The sequence below is a fragment of the Solanum pennellii genome, chromosome 10 (assembly GCF_001406875.1).
Source record: "Solanum pennellii chromosome 10, SPENNV200".
Lineage (NCBI taxonomy): Eukaryota > Viridiplantae > Streptophyta > Magnoliopsida > Solanales > Solanaceae > Solanum > Solanum pennellii.
Genome location: NC_028646.1, coordinates 82171006 through 82185529, shown reverse-complemented (window position 1 = coordinate 82185529; position 14524 = coordinate 82171006). Strand labels below are relative to the sequence as shown.

Genomic DNA, 14524 nt, shown 5'->3' with positions numbered 1-14524 from the left:
AATTCAGCAACAAACATGAAGAAACGGATTGATTTTAGGTGGCTAACAGATATTGAAATGACGAACAATATTTTACTGACAAAAGCTTATATATTTTGTATCATAATATTTCACAACATAAAGTGCAGCATATATACAATCCCATATTCTACCCTCCCCCCTCCTAAAAATGATTAAGAACATATGGCATACCTTCCATTTCTGTAAAATACTACATAACTTATTTTACAAAACAAGCCAAGCGAATTAGGTTTATAAATTTCATAAATTATAGAACAATATGAGGATTCAACAACAGTTATAGTTGGGGAAAATATCTATTCATCACTCATCAGTAGATGAGTGCACATAAGAATGGTTCACAGAGATGGCAATCCTTCTAATCTAATAATGTCAATCAATTGACATCTGCAAATGGAGTTCTATTGGGTGATACTCCATTACATTGCCTCTGATTCTTGCCCTCAGCACTACTCCACTTCGATTCATTCTCTGAACTAACTTTAGATATCACTGTTCTCATATCTTCAATGAATGAAAGGCTCGGAATTTGTATGGCTCGCTTCATTGGTGTCTTATCAGTGCACATATCAACCTGTCCACAAAATTATTGCTCAATAAACTAGAATGCAGCAAAACAGGGAATAGAACTTCAAAATCATACAACTCAAAAGTCCTAAGCTAATATACCATGTAGTCTTTTTGGAGGCATTGTTCTGCTGTACATTGTATATCTGAGATACAATCACCATGGTTCTGTTGAGTAGAGTTCAGCTGATTCAGGCAGATGCTACTCGTTGACTCGATTCTTTTCTTGTGTTCCATGTCCATTGTAAAAGAATCTGTAAATACATGATAACTTTGTTAAGTGAAAAAATCTCAGTTTGAGGGGGGAGAGGATCATAATCTGTATCCAGAAGATTCAGATACCATTGAAAGAAGTCTGCAAGTCACGACTATGGGCTTCAACATTCTCGTCCACAGATGAGGAAGTAGAGAGAACTTTGTTATATGCACAGCCAATTCTGGTGGAGCTTTCCCTGTTGAGGGGAGATTAAAGAATTAGAATTCAAATAACAAATAACAGAAACCTGAAACAGGTTGCAAGTGAGAACTTACCGTGAAATGTGTTCTATATCCGCAAGATTGTTTGCAAGAATTTGATGGACTCCTAATTGAGTTTCTCCCAATTGTCCATTCAGGTTATCCACCTTGTTTGTGCTAAATGAGAAGAAACAAAAAAACAATGAGTTTCTGTTGCAAAGAACTTCTTGCGAGTCTTTCCAACCAAACCAACTATCTTCTCATCCTAATTTTTTTTTAGAGAGGATTTCAGTGTTCCAAGACCAAAAATTCTTCACAGTAGCTTGTTTATGTATTCAAACACTTCATTATGGATGATCCAATCTTTGAAACTGTTATTTGACAAATTTCAAGTGTTTCTGTTGGTTTGTTCATATATAGCAGTGTTATCACTCCGATGTCAAAACCCTCTCTCTTTCTTCTAAACTTACTTTGCCGGTAACTAACTTGTCTTCCTTCAAAATGAAAAATCAGGCCATAAAAAGAACAGAAAGCTTACCATTCTTGTAGGCAATTTTCCAAAGTAAGTCTATTTTCTGAGTTCATGAATGTGTCTTCCAAGAAATTTCGTTTCACCTCATTTATGTATCCATTCAGTTTTTGCTTTGCACTAGCTGAAACCAGCTGGACACCTGATAATTCTTCGAACAGCTGCTTATTTTCTTTTGCACTAGAATCCTGGAAGTTTCTTGACGCCTCTGACACCTGACAATTAAATATTTCGTGATGAATAAATCTTTTATCGAGCGTCATGCATGATAAGAGATGCAACAAACTCACCATAGCTGCTTTTTTAGTTGTTAGAGTTGCCAGTATTGCAGCAATTTTCTCAAGAGCTGAATTTTCTTCTTTAAGCGACTCTTCCTGCAACAAGGAGAAAAAGAGAGATTTTAGCCTCCTGGAGGCACTTAGTTATTGGTTGAACATAGTTGAGTCACTTCTGTCTCCTTAACCTTGAATTCCTTCTCAAACTTTTGTAGTTGGTCAGCTGTACTAATATTGCTCTTATCTAGAAGTTTCATCACTTCAGAAGCACGTTGATGGAGATCATCAAAGAAGTTTACAGTTGCCTGAGAAATTAACTCTGCTGAAACAAGGCTTCGACGAAGACCCTGTGAAATTCATGATATGTTCAGTTCTATGTTTCAGTAAATAAAAAACATAATGAGGCTGTACACATGATTCTTGTGAAAATAAACAAGGGGAAAAATTTGACTAACCTCTTCTTGTTGTTTAGCAGACCAATCTAGTATTTGTCTTTGTTCGTCCAGAGAATTCTTAATATCACAAACAAAATCTTTCGCCTCTAAAGATGCAGCTGCAAGGAACTGCATTGCAAAGATTCTCGCTTAATTTAAGTAACCTAATATCAACAATTCATCAGAAACTGACACTTCTTACCTTCTCAACTGTGGTAGCTTGAGATGATATTGTAGACTTGATCTGGTCCAAATCAGAAGAAGCTTCCAACTGCAACACATCAACAAGCTCCTTCAAGCTTGTCATGCCAGAAGTGTACGTCTGAGTCATTTTATTGATCTTTGATTCCATGACCTTAGTTACCTGGTTGGTGGTATGCATTAAAAGGGTATTCACTTCCTCAATGAATGACCTTGGAAGGGCTAAAGGTCAGTACAAAGCTCAGAATTAATATCTTACATCATATTTGCTGGCAAGAAATGAGTTGACATGCTCCTCCATGCCTCTTAATTGCTGCTGTTGCTGGGATGTCAACCCGTGAATAACCTTATGCAGGTCATTTAAACTATCATCAAGCCGTGAACCAAACGTACGTAGCAGATTTTGATTATCTGCTTCCAGCTTGTCTTTGTGATCTGTGTTAAATAGAACCTTCAGAAGAATGCACACCTTGCTTATATATAAAAATTGACACGTTCAGTTTACATCGAAATATGAAAAAAGGGTTGCAATCCTGGAAGGCCCAATATATTGCTGCTAATAATAGGGAAGAGTCAAAAAATAGAGAGATCATTTAACTTCTTTAGCACAGCCTTAAACATTAAAAGGGTGTGATCTATGCTAACATGTATAATCTAAAGGCTGCTAAATTTTTTATTCCTGAAGAGTTGATAGTTTACCATCAGTGGAATATAGATACAAAATATAATGCCAGCAAGAAATGTAGACGAACAAAAATCCAAGAGTACCTATTCTTGCAAAAAGTGAAGTTATATCTTCTGATGCATTCTGCAAATTTTTCCGCAAGTCCTTTGCACAATCAATCAGACAATTTTCTGTTCTCAAGTCATGGAATAATCACATAATGATGATAGGTAAAGGTCATATGAAGAAAAAATCATTTGTAAAAGGCTTATTGCTTCAGATACCTGAATGTATCTGTTTAGAAATAATCAACTCTTTTTCCTTCAGTGTTGAAATAGCAATCCTGTAATTCTCTTGAAGCTCATGTAATGCCTTTTTACTATTTTCCAGATTCGCCTGCGCAATATTTGGAACATACAAATTATTATCTGAAAAAGATGCAATATGCATGATTCATAAGCTTCTTCTTTAGGATTACCTGGCATTCTTTGAGTTCAGCTTTGAGGTTCAATTTTTCTTCTTGCTCACTAAGATAAAGCTCACGGAATTTATCAACTTGCTGTTGAGTGAAGGGAAGCATCCAGTAAGTGCATATATCAAATAATTTTGGGTCTTATAAGCTTTAACAAATAAAGTAAAAGCAAACACAATGCCAAAATTTACCTTTTCACTAATGTTTAGATCAATCTCCAGCTGCTCTATTTTCTCATTCTTTGCCTATAAGATACAACAATGAAAATTTAAAATTTAAATAAATCAGAAAGGGCTAGGAAAGTCCTTGAGACCCAGAGAATTGTCCAATCTTGCACGATTTAATTCCAAATATATTGAGGTCTGTAGTCCAGAACAAAATAATTTAAGACTAAACTATAATCTCTGGTTGAAGGCCAATTTTCTACACAAGGGGAAATCGTACTGCGGTCAGATAAACTCACAGATGATCCCGTCTGAGTTAATTATTATTAGAAGTTGCGAGCTAATCTGAGGACATATACCTTCTTTTCCGCTTCATCCTGCAAGAATCTTTCATGAGGAACATAAACTCCATTCTTTTCTCTTGCAGCTCGGACATCTGATTTGATGATAAGGCAAATGACACAACTGGTAAATTCAGTATCCTAGTAGAAAAACAAAGAAAACAGGGAAAAAAATGATAAACGAAGTGCAGTAACATACCTTGTTTCATCCTTTCTAATTCCAAATATAGATCTTTGAGCAGCACTGCCTTGGACATTCTCTGGTTAGCCTGAAATACAGAGATTTTTCCGCCCAATTTACATATATGACTTCAAATAGAAAATACTTTAAGCAAAAGAATCACAGTAGAACCTCCGGTTTGTTTTTGATGTTTTTAGCACGGTGTGCATAATCTAGAGTGCTTAAAGTTTCTTCGAGACAGTGGGCGGAGGGAGAAATTGTTGCAATGATACAAGTTTTTGTTTTTCCTCCAAGTGAATCTCGCAGTAGTCTTGTGAGCTTACTATCCCTGTGTAATAAAAAATAAGAATATTTAAAAGGGAGAAAAGGGAGAACACCAAAAGAAGTGTTTCTTGGCACAAACCTGTAAGGTACATGAATGGAGTGTTCAACCAAAGCTGTTATGACACGACCAAGAGTAAGCAAACTCTTGTTGATTTCTCCAGCTTCTCTTGCACGGCCCTGAGTTCAAGAAGATATATATGTTATGAGCTGGGTTCCCTTCATTAAGGTTAATGCAGTAAATGCGGTCCAGGACTTGTTACCACCACTCCAGAAGAAAGACACAATTATTTCGAAGCGTTTCTCAGGGCTAATTTGTCATTCAGTTTAACAGTTACTTGGATAGCTTGAGAGATAGTTTATGTAAAAAAGCTTCCCCGTATTACTTTTATGTCACGCCTAAGCGTAAATTTTCCCAGCGCTAATTTGACATCTGCTACTCCTGTAAGTCATGGGAGTATAATTTCCTCTCCGCAAACTAAAGTTAGGTTCAGCTTATGGATATTGACACTTCAGGTAGATATTTTGCATTCTTACAGCACTGAACTGTTGTATAACAACAGCAAGTGATCATTTAAGTGCAAAATCTGTGATACTAATATCATACCTCTCGGGCGCCTGATCGAGAAATATTTTCTGATCCTGCTAAATCAACAAGATTGAGCTTGCCACACTTAATGAGCTCCTCATCTCCAACAGTCATTTCTTTGACATGAATAGTTATGCTAAATACAGAGTGAGAGCGACTGCAGAAGAAGAGCATCTTTAAATATTTGCTCCCATTTACTTTTTGAATCAATGAATGCTAATAGGTCCTACCTGCTTCGCTTGTTTAATAGAGTGTCTGCTGTGCGCCTCCTAGCTGCTCCTCGTTCCAGGAGGTTATAAATGTCATTTGCACTGTAAACAGCTTCTTCCTCAAGGCCCCTCACTACAACTAAACCTTTTCCATCCTCCATGAGGGATATGGGCTTCCTTTGTCTCTCTTCTGAAAACTTTGAGGGCTCTTCTGAAGCTAGCAAGTCAATGATTTCCTCATTGTATAGTTCCCAAAAGGTCACTTTCATGCTGTAGTCTGCATGTTGCGCTTCAAGTGTATCAAAAATTTGTCGAACTGCCCTTGGAATTATACCTGCTTCAGCTGGTAATTCACCAGCCTATGACATAACAAAAGAACAAGATTTAAGGACCAGGATAGATCGAAGTGAAAGATGCTATGGTGTAGAGTGAGTGAACCACTTAATACCTTATTCCTCATCCCTCCTTCCATTGTATATGTTTTTCCTGTACCAGTCTGCCCGTATGCAAATACAGTGCAATTAAATCCATCAAGAACTTCCTTAACTATGGGCGAAATGGCTTGATCATATATTGATCTTTGCTGTGCTTTAGGGCCAAAAACCTGGTAAATAGCATTTTTTTAAGCCGATTGTAATTCTAACATGTAGAGCATGTCAACCATCAATTTAATGACCAAAAATCAAGCTACTATAAAAACAAGGGAACTGTACCTTGTCAAACGTGAAGACTTTGTCTACTTGCTTATTAGCTACATTTTGTACAATAGAAATTTCTCTTTTGCTTTCATTACATGTTATGGCCTTTGGAACATTTATCCTTTGCTCATCATCATTCAACGGCCTAAAACAACAACTAAGATTAGCCAAATGAAAAATGAAGCATTTCTTTTGCTTGAAACTAGTGTGTTACAACATTGACCGACCATGCACAACAATACATCATTCACAAGCCACTGATGTGCATGATGAGCTATATTTTTCACATTCAGTTTTATAAGCACAAATTTTTGAACAGGTGACTCATCATGTAAAGGTGATTTAAATCATGCCGTGGACCTATTTTCCTTGATCTGTTTAGAGGCAGTTTTTGTGACTAGGAAATGTTTCATCTTGGTTAAATTTCAGGTACTGAAGGATATACTCATCGTAAAACTGACACTATTGACCAGAGCTCACACTTGTTTTAGCAAATCCATGTAAGCACAGAAAAACAGAAGCATCATATATAAAATTAAAATATCTTGATTTTGATCCCATAGAAAAGGAACAACACTAATTGTTAGCTATAATAAGCTGTCACAAGTCCCAATTCGCTCAGCATTATTGCAAAGAGGAGCAAGAAGCAAACTATACCAGATAAAAACTAAGGGAAACAGAAACACAAATGGAACTTTCTTCATTTCTGTTAACATTTCCCAATTTTATTAAAGAATCAGTCTTATTTTAGGAAAAAAAAAAGCAGCAGTAAATAATCAGACACATCCAAATGCAAATTACAGGAAGGCACAAAAGTATGAAATTAGCACACTAAACAGCATAAATTGATATAGAATCAGTTCGCGTCTTCCAAACCACACACTAAAGAGTGAGTAGATGAACTCGCACCTGCATCTAACCAGAACTTGGACATTGACCTCTTTATCTTTATCCAACCGATTAGATCCGTAATCAATCCCTCTGGGATCCGGTCCTCTCCTCCGTTCCGGTCTAGGTGTAAAAAACGGCGATGGAGATGGAGCTACTCCGACACCAACTTTCCGATTTACATCTGGTGTTAACGACATGATATCTGCAATCCCCCCAAATCTACTGCTGAGAAACAAATCAAACAACAGAAATAAGCTATCAAATTCAAATAATCAATCATTAATAATTACGTTTCAATCTCAAATTAGTTCGAGTCAGCTAAACAAACCAAAATTAAGAAAAAAAAAATGTTTTCTCACCAGGCAACTATGAAAGAAAGAAAAACTCGAATCGAAAGCTCCGCTTGAATTACGCTATAATTTGATTTGAGTATTATTGGTCTTTGGGAAATGTAGTACTATATGATGTTTCAAACGGCTACTACTTTTTGAATAAAATGGGTACAGGTGGGCGGGGCGGGCCCCCGTTTACGTAAAATTCAAAATGGAGATTTATTTTTTTTCCCTTTTTCACTTTTACGGATCACTGGAAAGGAAAGTACATAAATGTAAAAAGAGTAAACAGCTCATAGCACTATAATTGTCTATTGATTACTTAGAATCGAAATATTGTATTTTTTTATGGGTGAAAAAAACATTTTTTTCATTTTCATGGCTCACGAGATTTTTAGTCCGGAATCTCTCGAGTTTTCATGAATGTTTGATTTGGACTTCCATATGTGGTCGTAGAGACATAGACTTATAGTACTCAATATCATTTAAAAGTTTGATTTGAACCATTTATTTCGTGAAAAATACTTATTTTTTATTAGTGAACTCAACTAAACAAAAATCCAACGAAAATAAAACTAATTTAACGCAGAACTTATCAGATCAACCAAATACATACCTCCTCTTTGACTTCATAGTCTCGTATTAAAACAATGGTGTATCAGCTACCTTCAAATTCTCAATCAACCACTATATCCTCAAAATCGGAGAGGGAGAGAAGCAATTTGATTTTATAGGAGAATAAAAGACATCGAAATTACACTAAATAATCTCTTTTTTGCTTTATTGTTATCATAAAGTTATGTTGAAAAGTTGCAGAAATTCAACTCTAGTAAAATATGCATTTGGCTACAATGAATCAGACGGACAATGATTTTAAAAGGCAAAAATGTTTTAGCCGTTACATATATAAAGGGCGTAACGTATGCAGTTTAAGGATTATGTGTTACGATATCTTTCATAAACTTTTACTGAGCTTCAAATACTCCTTTTTTTTAATTTCACTTGAGTATCATCCAAACACCTACATAATTTTGTACGAAATCATTTTCAGATTATTAACTAGTTTGAAATGTCAAAAAATCCTCTCCCTGTAATATCATTAAATACCAAAAACTGGAGGAAAAAAGTCACATCAGCAACGAAAATTCAATTGTTATTTTAGCGATGTAACTGAGTTTCTCTCCATCTCAACAATGGCAATACTTACTAACACTAATACTACAATAGTACACTGCACATTTCATCGAACAGACATGTACTGTTGTTGACTTGACAACTGCGTAGTTAGGAGTAAGAACTTGGAAGCTTGAAAGTTACAAACACACTCAATGCGAGGGTAGAACATACACAAACCTTCATTGTGGATGTGGAGGTAACGAGGCTGTATCAAAAAGACATAGAAGCTTGAAGTTAAAATGCTTAAAATAAATATGTGAAAAGAAGCTTGCCTGACTATATGGAACAAAGTACATAGCTGAAACTCAATATTCAAAATGAATAAACCAAGGAACTTCCGTTCAAAAGTTTCCATAGAACTCATATAAAGACTTAAGGCTGACAGAAATATTCAAAACTAGGTAATCGATTTAGATAATTCCAATTTTGTTGGCCACATCCAAAGCATCATAGTCAGGTGTCAACCTCACATAAGCCTTCTTTGTCCCATCGGGCCTGTACAAGGACGAAGGAAAGTAGATTAGCGAAGACAGGCATAAGTTACCAGTAAAAGCATACACACAGGATACAAGAAGAAACAGGCAAACTTAAAATTTCACAAGAAATGCAGCTAAATTTTCTGTTACAGTATATAATCAAAATACAGCTTCTGAAAAAAATATACTATTTAGCAAATAATCTAACTGGCCAATTGCCCAAAACACATAACAATATTCAATAGTAAAAACAGGGACTTGTTAGCATACAAATTTGATTCCTACAGCATGTCAAATAAAACACCATTAATTCACCCCCTCAACCTCAAGGTTAATCATGCCAATATTTTACCTATTTGGATTAATATAGAGACATTAGTAAATAACAATTATATAATTGAATTGAAACAAGGATGTGGTTTCATGCAACAGGATCAAGATTTGGTACAATTTCAAGAGATACATCATCAAGCAAAACAATCTAAAAACAGATACATGATGATCTTTAAAAAACAAGAGTCAGTCACAAAACAAGTGCTAAACGAGTAGAGCAAAAAACATATGAGAAAAAATGCAGGGTATAACCTGATCAAGGTATTAACTTTCTTTATCTGGATGTCATACATTTTCTTCACTGCATCTTTTATCTTCTTCTTGTCAGCATGAATGTCAACAATGAAAACAAGGGTATTGTTGTCCTCAATCTTCTTCATTGCAGACTCGGTCGTAAGAGGACATTTTAGAACCTGGTACTGATCAAGTCTGTTCCTTCCAGGTGCACTAATGCGAGGGTACTTGGGATTCCTATCCTTCTTCAATGTCTTAGGTCGATGGAAAGTAACTTTTGTCCTTATCTTACTTGACTTCTTCTTAAAGGTTGATCCCGACTTAACAGCCTTGGCAGCCTTGACAGCCTGGGCTTTGGGGTCTTTCTTTTTTGTTAAGTCCGCTGCAAATAAGAAATTAGAATTACATTAACAGAATCAAGTTGCAGGATCTATGCCAGTACAGTAACAACACACAACAAATCCAAGAATCCAACATCCAATTTCCAAACTAAAAAGTCATAGAGAAGTTCCTCCTCATGGTAATTACTAATTAGGAGCATGTCTAAGATGCAACTAAGTCCAAATAATCTCGCAAAACAAGTAAATCCTCAACGTTGCAACATTTCAAGTTATCTATTCAATTATGCTTCTTAAGACTAATGGCAGTCTATTGGTATCAAAAAAGTGGCAGCAAAAACTAATAACACCAGCCTTTATTGAAACCCAGGTAATAAATTCTTTTCCATAAAAAGACAAAGGGAAGATGATCACTAATGGCAGTCTATTGGTATTAAAAAAATGCAGCAAAAACTCAATAACACCAGCCTCTATTCAACAAAATAAACATACATGCCCCAGGTAATCAAATTTTTTTCCAAAAAAACAAACAAAGGAAGATGATCACTGATGGCAGTCTATTGATTTGCGGACAGGAAGCAAAAACTCAATAACACCAGCCTCTATTCAACAAAATCAAACATGCATGCCCCAACCTATACCAAGCCACGTCTCACTCCCACCCTATATCCCCCTTCAATAACAGAAAAGAGAACTTTTAACCAGCAAAAATCTAGCCATAAAAATGTACCATAACAGCAACAAGTTCATCAATGCCTAAATCACGAGCTAATCGTAAACATTGTTATAAGAAAATCAATACCGATTATGCGCTACCGGGATCTTATTTTCACTATCACTATTTATTTGTTCTTTTAAGACAAATTAGGACTACCGAATATCTATCTCTACGTAATCAATGAATTCATACTCACAAACTCTGATTAAAAAACAAAAACAAAGAGTTCAATACCTTCTGTCCTGCCAAAAAGCTAAGAGAAACACCAAACGCTAGAAAATATTTTTCACATTTCTAACAACACAAGCAGACTCATACCGCATGGTCTCTAAATCTATCGATAATTGGAGTAAAATATAGCGAATAACAGAAAATTGACAGCATGAGATCAAGTAGAGCAAAAAGTATACCTTTAGCTGGAGCCATAGCTGAATACAATGCGAAAAATCCAACACGAACTGACAGAAGCTGCTGATTAGGGTTTTGGAGATGAAGATGACTTTATTTGTATTGAGGCTGAGCTTTGCATCACTTGTTAACTTAGGCCCGTTATTTTAAGGCCCAAAATTAAATCAGTGGAAGCCCAATTATGGTAAATTTTGGGCTTAAAATGGTTTGTGTAAGAGTTAGATGGAATGACCCGTTTTCGAGTCTGCTATGAGTTTTTAGTCATCGTTTGGAAAATAATAAGAAATAGCCATACTATAATGCAAAAATAAAATTTGAACAAAAAAAAAAACCTTGCTTAAGGCAGGCATATGACCAAAAAAATTAGAAAGAATTGAATCACATGAATTATTCGTTGATTTTTTCATTTGCGTAAAGTTTGAATTATATGAAATCATTCATCAGTTTTAAAATATTATGTTTGAATTTCATAAATCGTTCCTCGGCTCTTAAACTTTGACAAGTTTTTGAACATTATGTCATTTTTTGGTTTTGAACTTATAAAGGTTTGAACCTCATAAATAGCTCCTTATTTTTTAACTGTCTATTTTTTAAATCACATAAAAATCATCCATATCTCATATCTCTAGTCAATCCTTTGAATTTCAACTCTATTTTCCAGAGATATCACGTGTTTTAATTAGAAATACGTTTATCTAAAAAAAGATTACTTTATATATCAAATAATTAACACTAATTTGTGTAATAACTTTTTTATCTTCCAATTTAATAGCCCCACACGAAAAATCTCACATAAAATTAGTGTCGCGTGGAACTCAAAATAATTATTAATTTTATATCAATCCAGTTTTTTGTAATGATCTGGTTAGTGATACATAATATTATTCTTATTTTGGATTAAAAGAAAAAAATATCTAATAGATAAATACTAGCAAACGGTAAATTTTACATAATATTTTTTAGAATAATCTTTCAACGTATGACACAAACAGATGAATAACATCAAGAAACTCCATTAAAATATTCCCCTTTTTGTAAGACCTTATATATATATACATATATATATATATATGTATATATATATATATATATATATATATTGAAGAGAAAAAAAGATATTGAAAAGAAATGCACGAGAGAGAACAAAAAGAAGTAACATCTAACACAAAGACGTATATAACCTTTTTTGGCGGGTTTATCCAAATTCCTAATTTTTTAATATAAAATTTAAATAAATATGCAAAAACACATTAATATTTTAGCATAATCAAGTTTAAATTCATAATGTTTGCATTACAGTAAATTTGGTCTTAAAACTGATTTAATTCAAGTTAAATCATGAATCTATATATACATCAACACCAAATAGTGTATTGTTAAGGGAAATTTCGCAAATAACCACTATAATAAATTTAATTATGTTTCGTAGCTATAGTTTGCATATTTACGGGTTGTAGGTATAATTCAAGTTGTCTTGTTTGTATAATTCGCGTGTTTGTATAATTTGTGGGTTTGTATAATTATTGGGTGCATTTGTATAATTTGTAGGTATGTTTGCATAATTGGGTTATTTTTATATAAACTCGAAATAACAAATTTATACAAACATAAACATGTAAACTTTAAACAATTATACAAATTATATTACACGAAAATTATAAAAAGTTTGAATTAACAAACTTGAAACTCATATAGTCCACGTGATTATCACTAAATATAGTCGCAAATGATAATTAACTAAAATTATAGCTATGATAACTAATTAACTAGTATATATTTGCTTAATCACGTAATTTTGCTAATTAAAAATGTAATTTTCGTACAAGTATCTCTTTGATAAAGTATAATAAAAAAATAATCTAAACTTTTTTAATTTTTTTAGTTCACAAGGAGAGGCATTTGCTGCTATCTAGCAAGCAAAGCCAAATTGGAAAACCACAACTGTTTTTTTTTGTTTTAAAAAAAAAGGGGGAAATATATTTCTTAAAATTATCTTTTAGGTTTCTAATATAGTTTTAGTACTCATTAACCGACATTTTGTTATTTATGTAAAGCCGTCTTTTTCATTCCAGTTATAAGATTTAAATACTAATAAATCTTATATAATTTTTTTTTTTTAAAAAAGTAACTTCCTTGACCTAGGAACTTCAATTATTTTTAAAAATAAATAATAGGTTTGTTCATTATATAGTGGAAATGATGATATAAATTGAGTAGTCCTTATCAGAATATACCGACCAAAATTATTTTATAACAATGTTGTGCTACACATGTTATGGGCATTCCATTATGATGAGGAAGATTGATGCATTGTGACAGCATTTGGATTGATAATGATATCTTAAATCAATCATTTAATCTACATAGGTTAGTGACGAAAGTTTTACTGAGGGCGCTAAAAAAATAAATTTATAATATATGATATTGAATTAAATTAAATTTTAATATAAATTAAATATTAAATAATCATTTTAAAAAAAAATAAAAGATAGCAAAGAATATATTAAATAAAAATAAGCTACGAAAGAAATTAATACAACAAAAGATTAAAGTCATTTGTTTACCAAAACAAGACAACAATCATGTTAGCTAACAAATATCTCCTACAAAATACTTTTCGTTTTTTCTTTTACTAATTTTTAATATAAAATAATAAATATATAACAACTTATCAATACAACGAATCAAGATAAATAATTTTTTTAACCAATATTATCATTACCACTAAATAACTATAAAAAAGGAATTAGTAAAATAAACGCTTAATGAATGGTTACTTGAAGGAAAAATATCAAGTCAATAAAATGACTAGTAAAAATGAACGAAGAAAATAGTAGGCTAATCTATAAAACAAATTATGAGCTAAATAAACACATCAATAAGGAAAGAACATTTAGGGGTTAAATGTCAATTTTTAATATGAGTTTAATTACCAAAGCTTGCTAATTAAATATTTGAATTCCATATTCAATTCATAATGATTTGTGCACGTTGATTACAACATTCCGTTTCTTAATTAAAAAAAAATTAAGTGAGTATTTGATGAAGCACTAATTAAATTAAAAATAATTATAAGAATTGGTTGACAAATTAACCAAAGTCAGCGTATGTGCAATGAGGCATTCCTTACTTGATGAAAACTCTTTGCTTCAATTTATTTAATACAACTCTATTTGACTTATTATATATTATAGAGAAATTAAGTTAGATTAATTTTTAATCAACTTTCCTTGTAATTAAGAAAGAAATCGTCTCTTTAAAGTAAAGAGTTTCGTTGGATACTTGCACCAAGCAACAAAGAATTTCGTGTAACTCGAAAATTATGGTAAAGTAGTCAATGTTTATTTATTTTTATTAAAGTTTTCAATAATGAAGTGGTAATTATTATTTTATTTTGAGTCGAAGAATTCTCTGTTTCATTAAATAAAGTACTTTGCTCCTAAATAAGATTTCGGTTCGAACATAAATTATAACTGAACTTCAAAAAAGAATAATG

The 14524-nt window shown here is 33.0% G+C and overlaps 2 protein-coding genes across 3 annotated transcripts; both read right to left on the bottom strand.

Annotated features, from left to right (window-relative positions):
* Window positions 1-174: 174 nt before the first annotated feature.
* LOC107002554 (kinesin-like protein KIN-5B) lies at window positions 175-7507 on the bottom strand. 2 transcript variants are annotated; one of them, XM_015200613.2, is made up of 24 exons: window positions 7373-7507; window positions 7032-7238; window positions 6138-6267; window positions 5873-6028; window positions 5446-5783; window positions 5234-5372; window positions 4709-4806; window positions 4477-4633; window positions 4324-4393; window positions 4143-4219; window positions 3811-3864; window positions 3626-3706; window positions 3432-3543; window positions 3252-3338; window positions 2743-2918; window positions 2485-2646; window positions 2304-2411; window positions 2037-2195; window positions 1864-1947; window positions 1583-1788; window positions 1120-1221; window positions 931-1040; window positions 691-842; window positions 175-595 (listed from the first exon to the last, which is right to left on the bottom strand). In XM_015200613.2, exons 2-24 carry the CDS (start codon window positions 7208-7210, stop codon window positions 398-400), a joined length of 3135 nt encoding a protein of 1044 aa, XP_015056099.1. In that variant the 5' UTR covers window positions 7211-7238; window positions 7373-7507; the 3' UTR covers window positions 175-397. The 2 variants fall into 2 exon arrangements, with proteins under 2 accessions (XP_015056099.1, XP_015056101.1); XM_015200615.2 differs by having other exon boundaries at window positions 7032-7235; window positions 7373-7506.
* Window positions 7508-8749: 1242 nt separating this feature from the next.
* Window positions 8750-11172, bottom strand: LOC107031855 (60S ribosomal protein L23a-like). The gene is made up of 3 exons (XM_015233343.2): window positions 11031-11172; window positions 9583-9946; window positions 8750-9016 (listed from the first exon to the last, which is right to left on the bottom strand). The coding sequence occupies exons 1-3, from the start codon at window positions 11044-11046 to the stop codon at window positions 8932-8934; spliced, it is 465 nt and encodes a 154-aa protein (XP_015088829.1). The 5' UTR covers window positions 11047-11172; the 3' UTR covers window positions 8750-8931.
* Window positions 11173-14524: the final 3352 nt, after the last annotated feature.